Below are 22,249 nucleotides of genomic sequence, written 5' to 3' on the forward strand. Positions count from 1 at the left end.
CTCATTGGGCACCAGCGGCCCATAGTCACGTCTCTTTGCCGTATTCAAGCTTGGAGTTTGTTTTTGGTCACCAACGGCTCTTAGTTAAGCCTAAAATGTTATGTCTGTCTGTCTGTCAGCAAATGTGCTGGAGGTTTAAGGGTTAAAAATTAGTACCTGTTATGCTTGCCGACATTGTATTATTTGTGGCGTAGATTGCGGCTCCTACTGCTGACAGTTTGTGGGTATCGCTTCTCGGCCTTTTGGCTAAGATCAAGTGTAGTATCTGTTCTTATCAGTATTATACTTGGGCTTACCTCGCGGGCAGTGACAGCGATCGCCTCTTGGAGGTTTCCTGGCTCACAATTACCCCTGTGTTGTGAGCTCTCAACCCTTGAGAGGTAAAGGAATTGCACTTTTTAAGGTAAGACGTTTTAAGTATTTATTGGCTATTTATTGTGGTTTTAGTGTTTTAGTGTGTTTTAAGCTGTTGGTGCCTCCACCATGTCGGCTGCTCGTGCCGGCGTGAGGAGGCACCACAGCGTACGCTTTTTATTAAAAGAAAAAAATGGTAAGCTCCTGGAGATGTCCAGACTGGACTTCTCCAGGAAGCTGATACAAAAAACCTTAAATTTTAGACCTGAAGACCTGAATTGTATAGTGACTCTGCCTCTAGGAAAAGGATTTGATGTTAGTTTTAGAGCTGCTTCCCTATTAAATGACTTCTGGCAAAGGTTTGATGCGGTTAAGATCCAGTTTTCCATGTTTACTGTGGAAAAACTTTCTGACAACACACTTAAAACTGTGATTGTCAGAATGTTTAATGAAACAGTTACTGGAGAGGACATTTGTGTGTGGCTGGGCAGATATTGCACTGTTCGAGGCCAGCCAGTCAAGGTGCTAGATGAGGATGGCATCTGGAATTGCTCCTGGCGAATTCCCATTAAACAATGGGAAGATGCCGGGGGCTACCAGGGCCTGAGACATCTGCCCTCAATGATTGTGCTTGGAGAGAACAGGGGCTACATTCATTATCAGGGGATGCCCAAATTGTGCAGAAAGTGTGGGAAGAATGGGCATCTCGCTGAAGCATGCCAGGAGTTAATCTGTGGGAAGTGCAGAGAAGTTGGTCACAGTTTTGAGCAGTGCACCAATGGCAGGCGGTGCAATCTGTGTGGAGAAGAAAACCATCTCTTCAGAGATTGCCCAAAAAGCTTTGCCAACAAGCTGAAAAACAACAAAATGGCCGCCCCACAAGCAAGCATGGTTGAACAAAGGGAGGAGGCGGTCCCTGTGGTTTTGGCGGGAAATTCCCTGCCAGCCACAGGAACCGGCCAGGAAGAAGGAAATGGGGCGGCCATAGGGGCGGAGTCACCCATTTTATTTGAACAGAGGGAGGAAGCCCCTCCCCAACAAAGTGTGACACAAATTGTAACAGCCAATGAGGAGGAGGAAACGGCTTCCTCTCTCCTCACCGTCTCTGAGGCAAGTGTTGACGCTAGTCAAAGTGAAACTCAGTGTTCACTTCCTTATGCTCAGATGCAGAAACGGGCTGCGAGATCTCCTCTAGAAATGGAGGAGAAAAGACTAAGGGCTTCAGAGCGGCTAGATAGTTCCAAATCGGAAGATCTAGACCGCTCATGGCCCTTAGGTTCTCCTAATGGAGTTTCATTTCTGCATGTAAAGCTAAGATCATCATCACCGAAGGAGCTACAAGAGGTCTTCTCTGTGGCTTCTGAAGTGGTGAGCATCTCCTCCCCTGACCCAACACCTGTTGGGATAGGTGAAGAGCAGATGCAACAAGACATAACCTGATTTTTATCTTGTTTTTAAAACCATTGATATCTTTGTAAACTAACTGTAACTCTTTTAAATGTTCATATCCCCTTTTCATCTGCTCATGGCCCTTACTATTTCCACTATTAATGTGAGAAGTGTGAGGAGCCCCATTCGAGCACAAAGCGTTTTATCTTTTTTAAAACTCTTAAAGTCTGACGTGTTTTTATTACAAGAATGTGCCTTACCTTTTATCTCTAATTACAGAAAGTGGGAAGACGTGTGGACCCCAGGTCCCTCCCTATGGAGCGGATCGAACCAAAACAAAAATGATGGGGTCGCAATTTTAATAAACAATCCCAACATTCTGGTGAAGGGTACCACTGTGGTGAGAGATGGGCGGGCCTTTTTAGTAACACTGACTTTTTTAGGAAGAGATTTTAATGTTTTAAATATATACGGACACACTGATAAAAACGAGAGATATGAACTTTTAGAAGACTTGCAGCCCCACATGCTTGGTAAACCTCCCCTAGTGGTGGCAGGGGATTTTAATTGTATTCTAACACAGAAAGACAGGAAAAAGGCAGATTTTAAATTGGACAAAACATCAACTCTTTTAAACAATTTAGTTAAAGATTTTAAATTAGTTGACTGTTTTAGACAAGTGCATCCAAGAGAGGAAGGCTTCACTTGGTTCAGTAGTGACAGCACCAGTGCCTCTCGAATAGACTATATTTTTACAAGAGATTTCCCGCCCGTGGATGCTACATTGACCCCCACCTTTTTTTCTGATCACACAATACTATCCTGCACTCTTTCACTTCCCCCTGGTGTGACGATAGGCGGAGGGCTGTGGAAGCTGAACTGCTCCCTGTTGGAAGAGGAGGAAGTGGTTAAAGGATATAGGGAGCAGTTCAGCCAATGGCAGACCCTCCAGGACTTTTATGATACACGAGCACAGTGGTGGGAAATGGTTAAAGGGAGGACAAAAACATATTTTAAAAAAATAGGAAAACAGAGAAAAAACAAAAGGAAAAAACGCATGTTGGGGCTGCAAAAACGTTTACAAAGATATTTTAACCTTTTAAACATGGGCTTTGATTTTAACAACGAAATTAAAGAAGTTAAAAAAGAGATGTTGGTTTTAGCAGAGGAAAATAGCAGGGGAGTGATTTTAAGAGCAAAAGAGAAAAAAATTGAAGAAAATGAAAAGTGTACAAGATATTTTTTTAAAAAAATAATCACAAAGGGAGGTGGGATATCAAAGATTAAAAACGATGAGGGGACTATTTTAAATACCACAGAGGGGGTTTTAAAAGAAGTCGAAAAGTTTTACGAAAATTTATATGGGAAAAAAATAGTACACGAGGACGCTTTAAACGAGGTTTTAAATTTTTTAGACAAAAAAGTACAAAAAGAAAAACATTCAGTTTTAACCCAAGATTTTAAGAAAGAAGATTTAGATAAAGCTCTTAAAAGTTTTAAAAAGGGGAAGTCTCCAGGAATGGACGGTCTTCCCCTGGAGTTTTATCAATGTTTCTGGGACATTTTAGCTGGGGTTTTACTGACTGTTTTTAATGAATTCGAAAATTTTAACAAACTACCTGCAGATTTTAGATTAGGAATAGTTTCTCTGCTTTTTAAAAAAGATGACAAGAAAATTTTAAAAAATTGGCGACCAATCACTCTTTTAAACACAGATTATAAACTTTTTACAAAGATTTTAGCGACACGGATGTCGACAGTTTTAGAGGATGTAATCCACCCGGATCAAGCCTGTGCTGTGCCCGGGAGGAAGATCACGGACAGCCTATTGCTGATCCGAGATGCCATCTGTTACGCGAGAGACAGAAACATTCGCCTAGCCGTGGTAAATTTAGATTTTGAAAAAGCATTTGACAGAGTCTCGCACCAGTACTTGTTACAAGTACTGGAAAAAATGGGGTTCCCGGGAAGATTTTTAGCATGGGTGGGACTGCTGTACAACGATCTTGTCAGCAAAATCATTGTAAATGGGCATTTAACAAAAGCAGTAAATATCTGCAGTGGCGTCCGTCAAGGGTGTCCGTTATCCCCACTCCTGTATGTGGTTTGTATTGAACCACTGGCACAGCTCTTGAGAAGGGATAAATGGATTACAGGTTTTAAAATTCCGGGGGGTTTAACAGCATCTTGTGTTTTATATATGGACGACGTTACCCTTTTAACGACAGACCTCACCTCGGCCCGAAGAGCTATGGATTTGACCGATTTCTACGGTCGGGCCTCGGGAGCCAGATTAAACCGAAAAAAGTCCGAGGCCAAGCTCTTCGGGCCGTGGGGTAACGTCGTCACAGAGGGACTAGAGCTGACTTTTAAGGAAAATGATTTTAAAATTTTAGGGGTAAAATTTGACAAAGAGGGTGGGGGAGGGCAAAATTGGAACGACATTTTAACAAAGGTAAACCAAAAGTTGGGATTCTGGGGGTTACGAAAACTAACAATGGAGGGTAAAATTTTGATTTTTAAATCCGTAATTTTACCACTCATTTTACTTGTTTCTTCTGTTTTTAGTCCACCAAGACGTTTTATCAGGAAGTTGGAAAGGGCGGTGTTTTATTTCCTGTGGGGATCCAAGTGGGAGCGCCTAAGAAGAACAGAGTTAAAGAAAAAGCCCGAACATGGTGGAAAAGGCCTCCCGGATCCCCACCTGTTTTTAGGCAGCCGCTTCACCGCCCTGCATTTTAGTTACGCGTTGACCCCATCCAGAGAAAACAAGACGGCTGCCATGACTCGCTTCTGGATGGGGTCCTACCTGAGAACCCTGAAAGTTTTAGCAGTGGACCTTAAGTACCCAGTGTCTTTTAATTTACCTAGGGAGTATGATTTTATAAAGAAATTTTTAAAGAAGTATGTTTTAGAGACTAACGATGTCACCATTTTAACTAACCACAAGGCTCTCATTTCTCTTGTGCAGGATCGAGAGACGGTGAGTCGGGTCCCGGGCCTCACATTATGTGAGGCCCAACAAGTGTGGAGGAACGCGGCCCACCCAGCTCTCCAGAACGGACACAAGGACCTGTTGTGGATGGTGGCACATGAGATCCTCCCGGTCAGGGCGGTTATGCACTCCAGAGGCATGGCCAGAAACCCCGTCTGCCCACGGCCTGGGTGTGGATGCCCAGAGACCGTGCGGCACCTGCTCTGGGAGTGCGGCGCTGCGCGGGACCTGTGGGCCAGGACCGGCCCCCTGTATCATCAGTACCTGCCGGCGGGGAGGGCCCAGATGGACTACCACCTTATCATCCATGGGGTGGGCCAGGGCGTGAAAGACATGACAAAACAGGACTTTACATCGCTCTGGCTCACCCTGACCGCCATCAAGGATGCCATCTGGGTCACAAGAAACCTGCTGGTGGGGAAGCAGGTCACGGTACCCCTGCAAGGGACAAAGGGACTGATAACAACCACGCTACAGGGGTACCGGACCTTGACAAGAGGCCAAGGGGGCCGGGGTCGCACGGAGGAGGTCCCGGCCGCCACCGTACCTGGCCGCCCGTAGATGCACCCTCACCACTCTGGCTACGGGAACAGCGGGCCAGCAGGCCAGAGGAGGGGGATCTCCGCTATGCCCTTGAAACACAGGGGCTGTGACCGTCCTGGAGAGTTGGTGTGAATGGACTCTTTTGGTATGACTCACCCTCGATCCTGGACAAAGAAATGATTTTATTTCTTTGGATTGCGTCCACTCTTTTATATCGTTTTTACTGGACCGGTTTTATTGCTTTTATCAACGCAGCGCCTGGACTCTCTCTTTCTTTTTTTGACATAACACACGCACACACAAAAGACTTTTGCAAAACATACACTTTTATTTCTTCCAAAAAAACCCACGTTTTTAAAGGAAAATGTTATGCTTATTGTCTGTGTTTTATTGTCTTTTAAAGTGTGCTAAAATGTTTTAACATGTGTTTTCTGTTTTAGCCCCTTTAAGTCCAGTGTTTAGTTAAAATGGTGATTAGCCAACAAGTTTTAGGCCAGTTTTATTGTCTATGTTTTTAGTTTTTAGCCTTTATTTTATTGAACAGCCTTGTTTTTACTCCATTGTATGTTGTTTGTTTTTTAAAAACACGTCTTTTATTCAAACACCATTGATTTGTACGTTCACACAATAGCACTTTTTAAATTTATACTGTATTTTATTGCATTTATTTATTTATTCTGTAAGTTTTATATTCAAAAGAAAATATGTGAAACGACAAAAGATTAAGATGTGTTTTTGGGATGGAGATTTTATGTAAAAATTGTCAAACGCTGTCAATAAATTTTTTTCGTAAGAAAAAATCTGTTCTTATCAGTATTATACTTGGGCTTACCTCGCGGGCAGTGACAGCGATCGCCTCTTGGAGGTTTCCTGGCTCACAATTACTCCTGTGTTGTGAGCCCTCAACCCTTGAGAGGTAAAGGAATTGCACTTTTTAAGGTAAGACGTTTTAAGTATTTATTGGCTATTTATTGTGGTTTTAGTGTTTTAGTGTGTTTTAAGCTGTTGGTGCCTCCACCATGTCGGCTGCTCGTGCCGGCGTGAAGAGGCACCACAGCGTACGCTTTTTATTAAAAGAAAAAAATGGTAAGCTCCTGGAGATGTCCAGACTGGACTTCTCCAGGAAGCTGATACAAAAAACCTTAAATTTTAGACCTGAAGACCTGAATTGTATAGTGACTCTGCCTCTAGGAAAAGGATTTGATGTTAGTTTTAGAGCTGCTTCCCTATTAAATGACTTCTGGCAAAGGTTTGATGCGGTTAAGATCCAGTTTTCCATGTTTACTGTGGAAAAACTTTCTGACAACACACTTAAAACTGTGATTGTCAGAATGTTTAATGAAACAGTTACTGGAGATGACATTTGTGTGTGGCTGGGCAGATATTGCACTGTTCGAGGCCAGCCAGTCAAGGTGCTAGATGAGGATGGCATCTGGAATTGCTCCTGGCGAATTCCCATTAAACAATGGGAAGATGCCGGGGGCTACCAGGGCCTGAGACATCTGCCCTCAATGATTGTGCTTGGAGAGAACAGGGGCTACATTCATTATCAGGGGATGCCCAAATTGTGCAGAAAGTGTGGGAAGAATGGGCATCTCGCTGAAGCATGCCAGGAGTTAATCTGTGGGAAGTGCAGAGAAGTTGGTCACAGTTTTGAGCAGTGCACCAATGGCAGGCGGTGCAATCTGTGTGGAGAAGAAAACCATCTCTTCAGAGATTGCCCAAAAAGCTTTGCCAACAAGCTGAAAAACAACAAAATGGCCGCCCCACAAGCAAGCATGGTTGAACAAAGGGAGGAGGCGGTCCCTGTGGTTTTGGCGGGAAATTCCCTGCCAGCCACAGGAACCGGCCAGGAAGAAGGAAATGGGGCGGCCATAGGGGCGGAGTCACCCATTTTATTTGAACAGAGGGAGGAAGCCCCTCCCCAACAAAGTGTGACACAAAATGTAACAGCCAATGAGGAGGAGGAAACGGCTTCCTCTCTCCTCACCGTCTCTGAGGCAAGTGTTGACGCTAGTCAAAGTGAAACTCAGTGTTCACTTCCTTATGCTCAGATGCAGAAACGGGCTGCGAGATCTCCTCTAGAAATGGAGGAGAAAAGACTAAGGGCTTCAGAGCGGCTAGATAGTTCCAAATCGGAAGATCTAGACCGCTCATGGCCCTTAGGTTCTCCTAATGGAGTTTCATTTCTGCATGTAAAGCTAAGATCATCATCACCGAAGGAGCCACAAGAGGTCTTCTCTGTGGCTTCTGAAGTGGTTAGCATCTCCTCCCCTGACCCAACACCTGTTGGGATAGGTGAAGAGCAGATGCAACAAGACATAACCTGACTTTTATCTTGTTTTTAAAACCATTGATATCTTTGTAAACTAACTGTAACTCTTTTAAATGTGCATATCCCCTTTTCATCTGCTCATGGCCCTTACTATTTCCACTATTAATGTGAGAAGTGTGAGGAGCCCCATTCGAGCACAAAGCGTTTTATCTTTTTTAAAACTCTTAAAGTCTGACGTGTTTTTATTACAAGAATGTGCCTTACCTTTTATCTCTAATTACAGAAAGTGGGAAGACGTGTGGACCCCAGGTCCCTCCCTATGGAGCGGATCGAACCAAAACAAAAATGATGGGGTCGCAATTTTAATAAACAATCCCAACATTCTGGTGAAGGGTACCACTGTGGTGAGAGATGGGCGGGCCTTTTTAGTAACACTGACTTTTTTAGGAAGAGATTTTAATGTTTTAAATATATACGGACACACTGATAAAAACGAGAGATATGAACTTTTAGAAGACTTGCAGCCCCACATGCTTGGTAAACCTCCCCTAGTGGTGGCAGGGGATTTTAATTGTATTCTAACACAGAAAGACAGGAAAAAGGCAGATTTTAAATTGGACAAAACATCAACTCTTTTAAACAATTTAGTTAAAGATTTTAAATTAGTTGACTGTTTTAGACAAGTGCATCCAAGAGAGGAAGGCTTCACTTGGTTCAGTAGTGACAGCACCAGTGCCTCTCGAATAGACTATATTTTTACAAGAGATTTCCCGCCCGTGGATGCTACATTGACCCCCACCTTTTTTTCTGATCACACAATACTATCCTGCACTCTTTCACTTCCCCCTGGTGTGACGATAGGCGGAGGGCTGTGGAAGCTGAACTGCTCCCTGTTGGAAGAGGAGGAAGTGGTTAAAGGATATAGGGAGCAGTTCAGCCAATGGCAGACCCTCCAGGACTTTTATGATACACGAGCACAGTGGTGGGAAATGGTTAAAGGGAGGACAAAAACATATTTTAAAAAAATAGGAAAACAGAGAAAAAACAAAAGGAAAAAACGCATGTTGGGGCTGCAAAAACGTTTACAAAGATATTTTAACCTTTTAAACATGGGCTTTGATTTTAACAACGAAATTAAAGAAGTTAAAAAAGAGATGTTGGTTTTAGCAGAGGAAAATAGCAGGGGAGTGATTTTAAGAGCAAAAGAGAAAAAAATTGAAGAAAATGAAAAGTGTACAAGATATTTTTTTAAAAAAATAATCACAAAGGGAGGGGGGATATCAAAGATAAAAAACGACGAGGGGACTATTTTAAATACCACAGAGGGGGTTTTAAAAGAAGTCGAAAAGTTTTACGAAAACTTATATGGGAAAAAAATAGTACACGAGGACGCTTCAAATGAGGTTTTAAATTTTTTAGACAAAAAAGTACAAAAAGAAAAACATTCAGTTTTAACCCAAGATTTTAAGAAAGAAGATTTAGATAAAGCTCTTAAAAGTTTTAAAAAGGGGAAGTCTCCAGGAATGGACGGTCTTCCCCTGGAGTTTTATCAATGTTTCTGGGACATTTTAGCTGGGGTTTTACTGACTGTTTTTAATGAATTTGAAAATTTTAACAAACTACCTGCGGATTTTAGATTAGGAATAGTTTCTCTGCTTTTTAAAAAAGATGACAAGACAATTTTAAAAAATTGGCGACCAATTACTCTTTTAAACACTGATTATAAATTTTTTACAAAGATTTTAGCGACAAGGATGTCGACAGTTTTAGAGGATGTAATCCACCCGGATCAAGCCTGTGCTGTGCCCGGGAGGAAGATCACGGACAGCCTATTGCTGATCCGAGATGCCATCTGTTACGCGAGAGACAGAAACATTCGTCTAGCCGTGGTAAATTTAGATTTTGAAAAAGCATTTGACAGAGTCTCGCACCAGTACTTGTTACAAGTACTGGAAAAAATGGGGTTCCCGGGAAGATTTTTAGCATGGGTGGGACTGCTGTACAACGACCTTGTCAGCAAAATCATTGTAAATGGGCATTTAACAAAAGCAGTAAATATCTGCAGTGGCGTCCGTCAAGGGTGTCCGTTATCCCCACTCCTGTATGTGGTTTGTATTGAACCACTGGCACAGCTCTTGAGAAGGGATAAATGGATTACAGGTTTTAAAATTCCGGGGGGTTTGACAGCATCTTGTGTTTTATATATGGACGACGTTACCCTTTTAACGACAGACCTCACCTCGGCCCGAAGAGCTATGGATTTGACCGATTTCTACGGTCGGGCCTCGGGAGCCAGATTAAACCGAAAAAAGTCCGAGGCCCAGCTCTTCGGGCCGTGGGGTAACGTCGTCACAGAGGGACTAGAGCTGACTTTTAAGGAAAATGATTTTAAAATTTTAGGGGTAAAATTTGACAAAGAGGGTGGGGGAGGGCAAAATTGGAACGACATTTTAACAAAGGTAAACCAAAAGTTGGGATTCTGGGGGTTACGAAAATTAACAATGGAGGGTAAAATTTTGATTTTTAAATCCGTAATTTTACCACTCATTTTACTTGTTTCTTCTGTTTTTAGTCCACCAAGACGTTTTATCAGGAAGTTGGAAAGGGCGGTGTTTTATTTCCTGTGGGGATCCAAGTGGGAGCGCCTAAGAAGAACAGAGTTAAAGAAAAAGCCCGAACATGGTGGAAAAGGCCTCCCGGATCCCCACCTGTTTTTAGGCAGCCGCTTCACCGCCCTGCATTTTAGTTACGCGTTGACCCCATCCAGAGAAAACAAGACGGCTGCCATGACTCGCTTCTGGATGGGGTCCTACCTGAGAACCCTGAAAGTTTTAGCAGTGGACCTTAAGTACCCAGTGTCTTTTAATTTACCTAGGGAGTATGATTTTATAAAGAAATTTTTAAAGAAGTATGTTTTAGAGACTAACGATGTCACCATTTTAACTAACCACAAGGCTCTCATTTCTCTTGTGCAGGATCGAGAGACGGTGAGTCGGGTCCCGGGCCTCACATTATGTGAGGCCCAACAAGTGTGGAGGAACGCGGCCCACCCAGCTCTCCAGAACGGACACAAGGACCTGTTGTGGATGGTGGCACATGAGATCCTCCCGGTCAGGGCGGTCATGCACTCCAGAGGCATGGCCAGAAACCCCGTCTGCCCACGGCCTGGGTGTGGATGCCCAGAGACCGTGCGGCACCTGCTCTGGGAGTGCGGCGCTGCGCGGGACCTGTGGGCCAGGACCGGCCCCCTGTATCATCAGTACCTGCCGGCGGGGAGGGCCCAGATGGACTACCACCTTATCATCCATGGGGTGGGCCAGGGCGTGAAAGACATGACAAAACAGGACTTTACATCGCTCTGGCTCACCCTGACCGCCATCAAGGATGCCATCTGGGTCACAAGAAACCTGCTGGTGGGGAAGCAGGTCACGGTACCCCTGCAAGGGACAAAGGGACTGATAACAACCACGCTACAGGGGTACCGGACCTTGACAAGAGGCCAAGGGGGCCGGGGTCGCACGGAGGAGGTCCCGGCCGCCACCGTACCTGGCCGCCCGTAGATGCACCCTCACCACTCTGGCTACGGGAACAGCGGGCCAGCAGGCCAGAGGAGGGGGATCTCCGCTATGCCCTTGAAACACAGGGGCTGTGACCGTCCTGGAGAGTTGGTGTGAATGGACTTTTTCTTTTTTTGGTATGACTCACCCTCGATCCTGGACAAAGAAATGATTTTATCTTCTTATTGTTACTATTGCTTTTCATGCATTTTTTAATGGACTGGTTTTTATCACTTTTTTTATCAACATCTACGCCAAGGACTTTTTTTTACATAACACACGCACACACAAAAGACTTTCGCACAACATACACTTTTATTTCCTCCACAAACCCTGATTTTAAAGTGTTTTTGTTAAGTGCCATATGTCTTTTAATGTGTATTGAAATGTTTTAAAATGTGTGTTTTATGTTTCAATTCATTTTTACTAAGTCCTGCGTTGTTAAAATGGTGACTAGACCGTGATTCTTTTTTAGACCCGTTTTAATTTTTATTGAACAGCTTGTTTTTTAGTCTTTCATTTGTTTGCCTTTTTTTTAAAAAAAAACATGTCCTCTATACACTTGACATTTTATGTTCATTTAAAGTACTTTTGCAAGTATTTATTTATTTATTTATTTATTTATTTATTTATTTATGTATATATTTATTCATTTTTTATTTATTTACTGTTAAGTACTCAAATGAAACTAAGTGAAGAGATATGTTTTTAAATATGATTGTGATGTAAGAAACAAATGGGAAACGCTGTCAATAAATTTTTTTCGAAAGAAAAAAATCTGTTCTTATCAGTATTATATTTGATCTTGTCACGCGGCTGGGACTGCGATCGCCTCTGGGAGGTTCACCCTGGTGAGCGCTTTTGTAGTGCTTACCAAGACCTGCGAGAGGTACATCGGCTGCGTTTTTACAAAGTCTTTTAAGGTAAGGTCTCTTTTAAATATTTATTCTGCTGGTTTTAAGTTTATTGTTGTTTTTAGAGAGCTGTAGGTGCCTCCACCATGTCGGCTGCTCGTGCCGGCATGCGGAGGCACCACAGCGTGCGTTTCAATTTTAAAACTGTTAATGGGAAGCTCCTGGAGTTGTCCAGATTGGACTTCTCCAGGAAGCTTATCCAAAAAGCTTTAAATTTCAAGCCAGAAGAATTGAGCTGTATTGTGACTCTGCCCCTGAACAAAGGATTTGATGTAAGTTTTAAGGCTGCTTCTCTGCTTAATGCTTTTTGGCAAAGATTTGATTCGGTTAAAGCCCAGTTTTCCATGTTTACTGTGGAAAAGCTTTCGGACAACACTCTTAAAACAGTGATTGTCCGAATGTTCAATGAAACAGTAACTGGTGACGATATCTGCGTGTGGCTGGGTAGATATTGCACTGTTCGTGGCCAGCCAGTCAAGGTTTTAGATGAGGACGGCATCTGGAACTGCTCTTGGCGTGTTCCCATTAAACAGTGGGAAGACGCCGAGGGCTTCCAGGGCCTGAGACATCTGCCTTCTATGATTGTGCTTGGGGAGAACAGGGGCTACATCCATTATCAGGGGATGCCCAAACTGTGCAGGAAGTGTGGGAAAAATGGGCATCTCGCTGAAGCATGCCAAGAGCTAGTTTGTGGGAAGTGCAGAGAAATTGGGCACAGCTTTGAGCAGTGTACCAATGGCAGGCGGTGCAATCTGTGTGGAGACACTAACCATCTTTTCAGAGATTGCCCTAAGAGTTTTGCCAACAGAGTGAAAAGCAACAAAATGGCCGCCCCGCAAAACGTGGTAGCCGAGGAACAAAGGGAGGAGGCGGTCCCTGAAGTTTTGGCGGGAAACGAAAGTTTGCCGTCGGCTTCGGGGACCGGCCAAGAAGGAGGAGGCGGGGCGGCCAAAGGGGCGGAGTCACAATCGGTTGAGGTGAGGAGAGGGGAAGCTGTCGAATCAGAAGTGAGTTTAGAGAGGAAAGAGGAGGAAGACACAGCTTCCTCTCTCCTCACCGTCTCAGAGATAGTGGAGGCTTCAGAGGGGAGTGAAATCAATGTTTCACTCCCAAGTGCTCAGGTGCAAAAGAGACCCGCGGGATCTCCTCTGTTTGATACAGAGAAGAAATTGAGAGTCTCACACGATTCGGATAGTTCACCCGTAACTATTTCGAGTCGTGTGTGGCCTCTTGAGTCCCCAAATGAGGTGTCCTTTTTGCACGTTAAGCTAATATCATCATCGCCAAAAGAAACACAAGAGAATATCTCTGTGGATTTGGCGGCGATAGACACACACCCTAACAATCCAGGGATAATTCCTGGAAAGGAGGGGAGTGTGCAACAAGAAAAGACATGATTTTAATGTCGGTTTTAAGACTTTTCTGTAGGTTTTAAAATTGTCTTTTAAGCAGCTCATGTCTTTAAAATATTGTGCTCATGGATATTACCTTCTCCACTATAAATGTGAGAAGTGTGAAGTCCCTAGTAAGAGCACAGAGCATATTTTCCCTTTTAAAAACTTTTAAAACAGACGTCTTTTTATTACAAGAATGTGCTTTACACTTTTTAAAAAATTATAAAAAGTGGGAGGATTTATGGACCCCCGGACCCTCCATATGGAGTGGCTCAAATTTTAATAAAAATGACGGGGTGGCCATTTTAATCAACAATCCAAACATCTTGGTGAAGGGAAGCACGGTGGTGAGAGATGGGCGGGCTATTTTAGCTAATTTGACTGTTTTAGATAGGGATTTTAATGTTCTAAATTTTTATGGTTTTACGGACAAAAACAAAAGATTTGAGCTTTTAGAAGACATACAGCCCCACATGCTAGGCAGGGTGCCCTTCATTTTAGCAGGTGATTTCAACTGTGTTTTAACTCAAAAAGACAGAAGAAGGGCAGATGATTTTAAAGTAGACAAGACATCGGTTTTATTGCAGGGTTTAGTTAGAGATTTTAAATTAGTGGACTGTTTTAAAGCTATGCATCAGAGAGAGGAGGGCTTCACCTGGTTCAGTGGTGATGGTACCAGAGCCTCTCGAATCGATTACATGTTCACACGTGACTACCCGCCAACCGATGCGAAATTAACCCCCCTCTTCTTTTCCGATCACTTAATGCTGTCTTGCACGCTTTCACTGCCCCTGGGTGTGACGTTAGGTGGAGGGCTGTGGAAGCTGAACTGCTCTCTGTTAAAAGATGAGAAAGTGGTGAGGGAATACAGAGAGCAGTTCAGCCAATGGCAGACCCTCCAGGACTTTTATGATACACAAGCACAGTGGTGGGAAATGGTAAAAGGACGCACAAAACTTTTTTTTAAAAGGATAGGTAGGGAAAAAAAGAATAGGGAAAAGAGACGCATGATGGGGCTGCAAAAACGCCTACAGAGATATTTTAACCTTTTAAACATGGGCTTTGATTTTAACAACGAAATTAAAGAAGTTAAAAAAGAGATGTTGGTTTTAGCAGAGGAAAATAGCAGGGGAGTGATTTTAAGAGCAAAAGAGAAAAAAATTGAAGAAAATGAAAAGTGTACAAGATATTTTTTTAAAAAAATAATCACAAAGGGAGGGGGGATATCAAAGATAAAAAACGACGAGGGGACTATTTTAAATACCACAGAGGGGGTTTTAAAAGAAGTCGAAAAGTTTTACGAAAATTTATATGGAAAAAAAATAGTACACGAGGACGCTTTAAATGAGGTTTTAAATTTTTTAGACAAAAAAGTACAAAAAGAAAAACATTCAGTTTTAACCCAAGATTTTAAGAAAGAAGATTTAGATAAAGCTCTTAAAAGTTTTAAAAAGGGGAAGTCTCCAGGAATGGACGGTCTTCCCCTGGAGTTTTATCAATGCTTCTGGGACATTTTAGCTGGGGTTTTACTGACTGTTTTTAATGAATTCGAAAATTTTAACAAACTACCTGCGGATTTTAGATTAGGAATAGTTTCTCTGCTTTTTAAAAAAGATGACAAGACAATTTTAAAAAATTGGCGACCAATTACTCTTTTAAACACTGATTATAAATTTTTTACAAAGATTTTAGCGACAAGGATGTCGACAGTTTTAGAGGATGTAATCCACCCGGATCAAGCCTGTGCTGTGCCCGGGAGGAAGATCACGGACAGCCTATTGCTGATCCGAGATGCCATCTGTTACGCGAGAGACAGAAACATTCGTCTAGCCGTGGTAAATTTAGATTTTGAAAAAGCATTTGACAGAGTCTCGCACCAGTACTTGTTACAAGTACTGGAAAAAATGGGGTTCCCGGGAAGATTTTTAGCATGGGTGGGACTGCTGTACAACGACCTTGTCAGCAAAATCATTGTAAATGGGCATTTAACAAAAGCAGTAAATATCTGCAGTGGCGTCCGTCAAGGGTGTCCGTTATCCCCACTCCTGTATGTGGTTTGTATTGAACCACTGGCACAGCTCTTGAGAAGGGATAAATGGATTACAGGTTTTAAAATTCCGGGGGGTTTAACAGCATCTTGTGTTTTATATATGGACGACGTTACCCTTTTAACGACAGACCTCACCTCGGCCCGAAGAGCTATGGATTTGACCGATTTCTACGGTCGGGCCTCGGGAGCCAGATTAAACCGAAAAAAGTCCGAGGCCCAGCTCTTCGGGCCGTGGGGTAACGTCGTCACAGAGGGACTAGAGCTGACTTTTAAGGAAAATGATTTTAAAATCTTAGGGGTAAAATTTGACAAAGAGGGTGGGGGAGGGCAAAATTGGAACGACATTTTAACAAAGGTAAACCAAAAGTTGGGATTCTGGGGGTTACGAAAATTAACAATGGAGGGTAAAATTTTGATTTTTAAATCCGTAATTTTACCACTCATTTTACTTGTTTCTTCTGTTTTTAGTCCACCAAGACGTTTTATCAGGAAGTTGGAAAGGGCGGTGTTTTATTTCCTGTGGGGATCCAAGTGGGAGCGCCTAAGAAGAACAGAGTTAAAGAAAAAGCCCGAACATGGTGGAAAAGGCCTCCCGGATCCCCACCTGTTTTTAGGCAGCCGCTTCACCGCCCTGCATTTTAGTTACGCGTTGACCCCATCCAGAGAAAACAAGACGGCTGCCATGACTCGCTTCTGGATGGGGTCCTACCTGAGAACCCTGAAAGTTTTAGCAGTGGACCTTAAGTACCCAGTGTCTTTTAATTTACCTAGGGAGTATGATTTTATAAAGAAATTTTTAAAGAAGTATGTTTTAGAGACTAACGATGTCACCATTTTAACTAACCACAAGGCTCTCATTTCTCTTGTGCAGGATCGAGAGACGGTGAGTCGGGTCCCGGGCCTCACATTATGTGAGGCCCAACAAGTGTGGAGGAACGCGGCCCACCCAGCTCTCCAGAACGGACACAAGGACCTGTTGTGGATGGTGGCACATGAGATCCTCCCGGTCAGGGCGGTTATGCACTCCAGAGGCATGGCCAGAAACCCCGTCTGCCCACGGCCTGGGTGTGGATGCCCAGAGACCGTGCGGCACCTGCTCTGGGAGTGCGGCGCTGCGCGGGACCTGTGGGCCAGGACCGGCCCCCTGTATCATCAGTACCTGCCGGCGGGGAGGGCCCAGATGGACTACCACCTTATCATCCATGGGGTGGGCCAGGGCGTGAAAGACATGACACAACAGGACTTTACATCGCTCTGGCTCACCCTGACCGCCATCAAGGATGCCATCTGGGTCACAAGAAACCTGCTGGTGGGGAAGCAGGTCACGGTACCCCTGCAAGGGACAAAGGGACTGATAACAACCACGCTACAGGGGTACCGGACCTTGACAAGAGGCCAAGGGGGCCGGGGTCACACGGAGGAGGTCCCGGCCGCCACCGTACCTGGCCGCCCGTAGATGCACCCTCACCACTCTGGCTACGGGAACAGCGGGCCAGCAGGCCAGAGGAGGGGGATCTCCGCTATGCCCTTGAAACACAGGGGCTGTGACCGTCCTGGAGAGTTGGTGTGAATGGACTCTTTTGGTATGACTCACCCTCGATCCTGGACAAAGAAATGATTTTATTTCTTTGGATTGCGTCTACTCTTTTACATCGTTTTTACTGGACCGATTTTATTGCTTTTATCAACGCAGCGCCTGGACTCTCTCTTTTTTTGACATAACACACGCACACACAAAAGACTTTTGCAAAACATACACTTTTATTTCTTCCAAAAAAACCACGTTTTTAAAGGAAAATGTTATGCTTATTGTCTGTGTTTTATTGTCTTTTAAAGTGTGCTAAAATGTTTTAACATGTGTTTTCTGTTTTAGCCCCTTTAAGTCCAGTGTTTAGTTAAAATGGTGATTAGCCAACAAGTTTTAGGCCAGTTTTATTGTCTATGTTTTTAGTTTTTAGCCTTTATTTTATTGAACAGCCTTGTTTTTACTCCATTGTATGTTGTTTGTTTTTTAAAAAACACGTCTTTTATTCAAACACCATTGATTTGTACGTTCACAAAATAGCATTTTTTAAATTTATACTGTATTTTATTGCATTTATTTATTTATTCTGTAAGTTTTATATTCAAAAGAAAATATGTGAAACGACAAAAGATTAAGATGTGTTTTTGGGATGGAGATTTTATGTAAAATTGTTAAACGCTGTCAATAAATTTTTTTCGAAAAAAAAAAAAAATCTGTTCTTATCAGTATTATATTTGATCTGGTCACGCGGCTGGGACGGCGATCGCCTCTTGGAGGTTCACCCTGGTGCCTGCTTTTGTAGCGGCCACCACAACCTTTGGGAGGTACACCGGCTGAGCGTTTTCGTGAAGTCTTTTTAAGGTAAGGTTTTAAGTATTTATTGATTTGGCTGTTTTATTGGTGTGGTTTTATAGAGAGCTGTTGGTGCCTCCACCATGTCGGCTGCTCGTGCCGGCATGCGGAGGCACCACAGCGTGCGTTTTAATTTTAAAACTGTTAATGGAAAGCTCCTGGAGTTGTCCCGCTTGGACTTCTCCAGGAAGCTAATCCAAAAAGCCTTGAAATTTAAACCCGACGAACTGAACTGTATAGTGACTCTGCCCCTTAACAAGGGATTTGATGTTAGCTTTAAAGCTGCCTCCCACTTAAACGTTTTTTGGCAAAGATTTGACTCTGTAAAAGACCAGTTCTCCATGTTTACTGTGGAAAAACTTTCAGACAACACACTTAAAACTGTGATTGTCAGAATGTTTAATGAAACAGTGACTGGTGAAGACATTTGTGTATGGCTGGGAAGATTTTGCACTGTTCGTGGACAGCCAGTTAAGGTGCTAGATGAGGATGGCATCTGGAATTGCTCCTGGCGGATTCCCATCAAACAATGGGAGGATGCCGGAGGATTCCAGGGCCTGAGACATCTGCCCTCCATGATTGTGCTGGGAGAGAACAGAGGCTACATTCATTACCAAGGCATGCCCAAACTTTGTAGAAAGTGCAACAAGTTTGGGCATTTAGCAGAAGCGTGCCAAGAAACAGTATGCGGGAAGTGTAAAGAAATTGGACATAGTTTTGAACAATGTACCAATGGCAGGCGGTGCAATCTCTGTGGTGATTCAAACCATCTCTATAGAGATTGCCCAAAAAGCTTTGCAAACAAACTGAAAAGTCAAAAAATGGCCGCCCCACCGACCACGCTGGTTTTAGAACAAAGAGAAGGGGCGGGGCCTGAGGTTTTGGCGGGAGCCGACATCTCCCAGCCAGCCTCAGAGCCCAACCAATGCCGAGAAGGTGGGGCGGCCCCAGGGGCGGAGTCACAGTCGGTAGAGGTGGGGAGAGAGGAGGTAAACGAACCAATAGGAATGGAAAAGGGAGAGGAAACGACCTCCTCTCTCCTCACCGTCTCTGAGGTGAGTGTTGCATCAAGTGATGCCTCACTCCCAAATGCTCAGGTGCAGAAAAGACCTGCAGACTCTCCTCTGTGTGATGCAGAGAAGAAACAAAGAGTGGTCAGTGGCTCAGATGGTTCAGAAATGGACAGTCTGAGCCATGAATGGCCACTCATGTCTCCAAATGAGGTCTCCTTTTTGCACATAAAACTAACTACATCGTCGCCTAAAGATCCACAAGAGCTTGTCTCTGTGGGCTCTGAGGCGATAGGCACTTCCTCTAATTCCTCCCCTGATTGCCATGGGGGAAAAGACGAGGAAATGCTACAGGACCACACGTGAGTTTTAAAAGATTTTATTGTCTTTTAATCTGCGTGATTGGTGAGTTTTACCTCTTTTAATTGTCGTTTTTATAACGGTTCATGTCTTTTATCCATATACTGCTCATGGCCCTCACAATCTCAACCATAAATGTTAGAAGTGTGAGGTCCACCACAAGAGCACAGAGCATCCTATCCTTTTTAAAAACTTTTAAGTCAGACATGTTTTTATTGCAAGAGTGTTCTCTGCCCTTTTTAAAAAACTATAGAAGAGGGGAAGAACTTTGGACCCCTGGACCCTCCATTTGGAGTGGATCCAATTTTAATAAAAATGATGGGGTCGCTATTTTAATTAATAATCCCAATATCTTGGTGGAGGGCAGCACGGTTTTAAGAGACGGACGGGCACTTTTAGCTAATCTGACTTTTTTAGATAAGGGTTTTAAGGTTATTAACGTATATGGTTTTAATGATAAAAATGAAAGACATGAGCTTTTAGTGGACTTGCAACCCCACATATTAGGTAGGGCACCCCTTATTTTAGCAGGAGATTTTAATTGTATTTTAACAAACAAAGACAGAAAAAAAACAGAGGGTTTTAAATTGGATAAAACATCCTTTTTATTGCAGGGTATGGTTAGGGATTTTAAATTAGTCGACTGTTTTAAAACAATGCATCAAAGAGAGGAGGGCTTCACCTGGTTCAGTGGTGATGGTACCAGAGCCTCTCGAATCGACTATATTTTTACACGAGACTGCCCGCCAACTGATGCTAAACTAACCCCCCTCTTTTTTACTGACCACACAATGCTATCTTGCACTCTTTCACTCCCCACAAGTGTGACGGTAGGGGGAGGGCTGTGGAAGCTGAACTGCTCTCTGCTAAAAGACGAGGAGGTAGTTAGAGATTACAGAGAGCAGTTCAGCCAATGGCAGACCCTCCAGGACTTTTACGATTCACGAGCACAATGGTGGGAAAAGGTGAAAGACTGGACGAGAGGTTTTTTTAGACATATAGGGAAGAAAAATAAAAATAAAGAAAAAAGACATATGATGGGGTTGCAAAAAAGATTACAACGCTATTTTAATCTTTTAAACGAAGGTCTTGATTTTAATGATGAAATAAAAGAGGTAAAAAATGAAATGTCAGTTTTAAGTGAAATTCAAAGTAAAGGTTTTATTTTAAGAAGTAAAGAAAAACATATTGAGGAAGGGGAAAAGTGCACAAGATATTTTTTTAAAAAATAATCACTCGGGGACAAACAATAAACAGTTTAAAATTAAATGGGAGGGAAGTGCACACAACTAAAGAAATTTTAAATGGCGTCGAAAATTTTTATGAAGAATTGTATAAAGAAAAACAAACAGATGAATATATTCAATTAGAAGTCTTAAATTTTTTAGAAAAAAAAGTAAGTAGGGAAAACAGTTTTTTAGCTCAAGATTTTACAATTCTAGAAGTTTTTAAAGCTCTTAAAAGTTTTAAAAATGGGAAGTCCCCAGGAATGGATGGACTTCCCCTAGAATTTTATGTCACCTTTTGGGACATTTTAGGACAAGAGCTTTTAACTGTTTTTAAAGAATTTGAGACTTCTAACCGACTGCCAGATAGTTTTAGAACAGGGATAGTTTCACTTTTACATAAAAAAGATGACAAGACTGACTTAAAAAATTGGAGACCAATCACGCTTTTAAATTTTGACTGTAAGCTTTTTACAAAAATTTTAGCGACGCGCATGTCAATGGTTTTAGAAGACGTAATCCACCCGGATCAAGCTTGTGCTGTGCCCGGGAGAAAGATCACGGACAGCCTGGTATTGATTAGAGATGCCATCTGTTACGCGAGAGACAGAGATAATCGGCTAATAGTTCTAAATTTAGATTTTGAAAAAGCATTCGACCGAATCTCGCACCAGTTCCTTTTTAAGGTCCTGGAGAAAATGGGCTTTCCAGGGAGGTTCATAGAGTGGGTGGGACTGCTATATAAAGATCTGATTAGCAAAATTATGGTTAATGGGCATCTAACCAAAGCTGTCAATATTCACAGCGGCGTCCGTCAAGGGTGTCCTTTATCCCCGCTCTTGTATGTGGCTTGTATTGAGCCACTGGCACAGATCTTGAGAAGGGACAAATGGATTAATGGTTTTAACGTGCCTGGCACAGGGGGGTTGACGGCCACCTGTGTCCTATACATGGATGACATAACACTTTTAATGACCAACCTCGCATCGGCCCGAAGAGCTATGGATTTGACAGAATGGTATGGTCGGGCCTCGGGCGCCAGACTAAATCGAAATAAGTCCGAGGCCCAGCTCTTCGGGCCGTGGGGGAAGGTGGACACAGGTGGTCTAGACTTGGTTTTTAAAAAGAGTGATCTTAAAATTTTAGGGATTAAATTTGACGAAGAGGGTGGAGGAGGGGGGAACTGGACTGACTTGTTAGGGAAAGCTAAGAGTAGATTAAGTTTTTGGGGTTTAAGACAACTGACTTTAGAAGGAAAAGTTTTAATTTTTAAAGCTGTTGTTTTACCCTTGCTTTTACTGACATGTTCTGTTTTTAGTCCTCCTAGATTCTTCCTTTTAAATCTGGAGAGGGCGGTCTTTTACTTTCTGTGGGGGTCCAAATGGGACAGAGTGAAGAGGGAGGTCTTTAAGAAAAGGAAAGAAAATGGTGGAAAAGGCCTCCCTGACCTCCACCTGTTTTTAGGAAGCCGTTTGACCGCCCTGCACTTCAGATATGCGGTGACCCCATCCAGAGAAAACAAGACGGTAGCAATGGTGCGATTCTGGATGGGGTCTTACCTCCGCCATCTAAAAATCATACCCGCAGATCTGAAGTGCCCAGTGGCTTTTAACCTGCCAAAAGAATATGGTTTTATCAAGAAATTTTTAAAGAAACATTTTTTAGAGCAGGAAGATGCCACTGTTTTAACTAACCATAAATCTTTGATCTCTCTTGTGCAGGATCGAGAGCAAGTGAGTCGGGTTCCGGGCCTCACACTCGGTGAGGCCCAACAGGCCTGGAAGAACGCGGCCCACCCAGCTCTC

General features: G+C 43.2%; 1 protein-coding gene and 1 non-coding gene across 3 annotated transcripts; both read left to right on the forward strand.

Moving 5' to 3' along the window:
* Positions 1–226: 226 nt before the first annotated feature.
* Positions 227–415, forward strand: LOC141379456 (U2 spliceosomal RNA). The gene has a single exon (XR_012396098.1). It is a non-coding gene; the product is annotated as a U2 spliceosomal RNA (small nuclear RNA).
* Positions 227–8,090, forward strand: LOC141377979 (uncharacterized). 2 transcript variants are annotated; one of them, XM_073924228.1, is made up of 2 exons: positions 227–403; positions 4,312–8,090. In XM_073924228.1, exon 2 carries the CDS (start codon positions 6,301–6,303, stop codon positions 7,609–7,611), a length of 1,311 nt encoding a protein of 436 aa, XP_073780329.1. In that variant the 5' UTR covers positions 227–403; positions 4,312–6,300; the 3' UTR covers positions 7,612–8,090. The 2 variants fall into 2 exon arrangements, with proteins under 2 accessions (XP_073780329.1, XP_073780338.1); XM_073924237.1 differs by having other exon boundaries at positions 4,715–8,090.
* Positions 8,091–22,249: the final 14,159 nt, after the last annotated feature.

The sequence above is a fragment of the Danio rerio genome, chromosome 2 (genome assembly GCF_049306965.1).
Source record: "Danio rerio strain Tuebingen ecotype United States chromosome 2, GRCz12tu, whole genome shotgun sequence".
Taxonomy (NCBI): domain Eukaryota; kingdom Metazoa; phylum Chordata; class Actinopteri; order Cypriniformes; family Danionidae; genus Danio; species Danio rerio.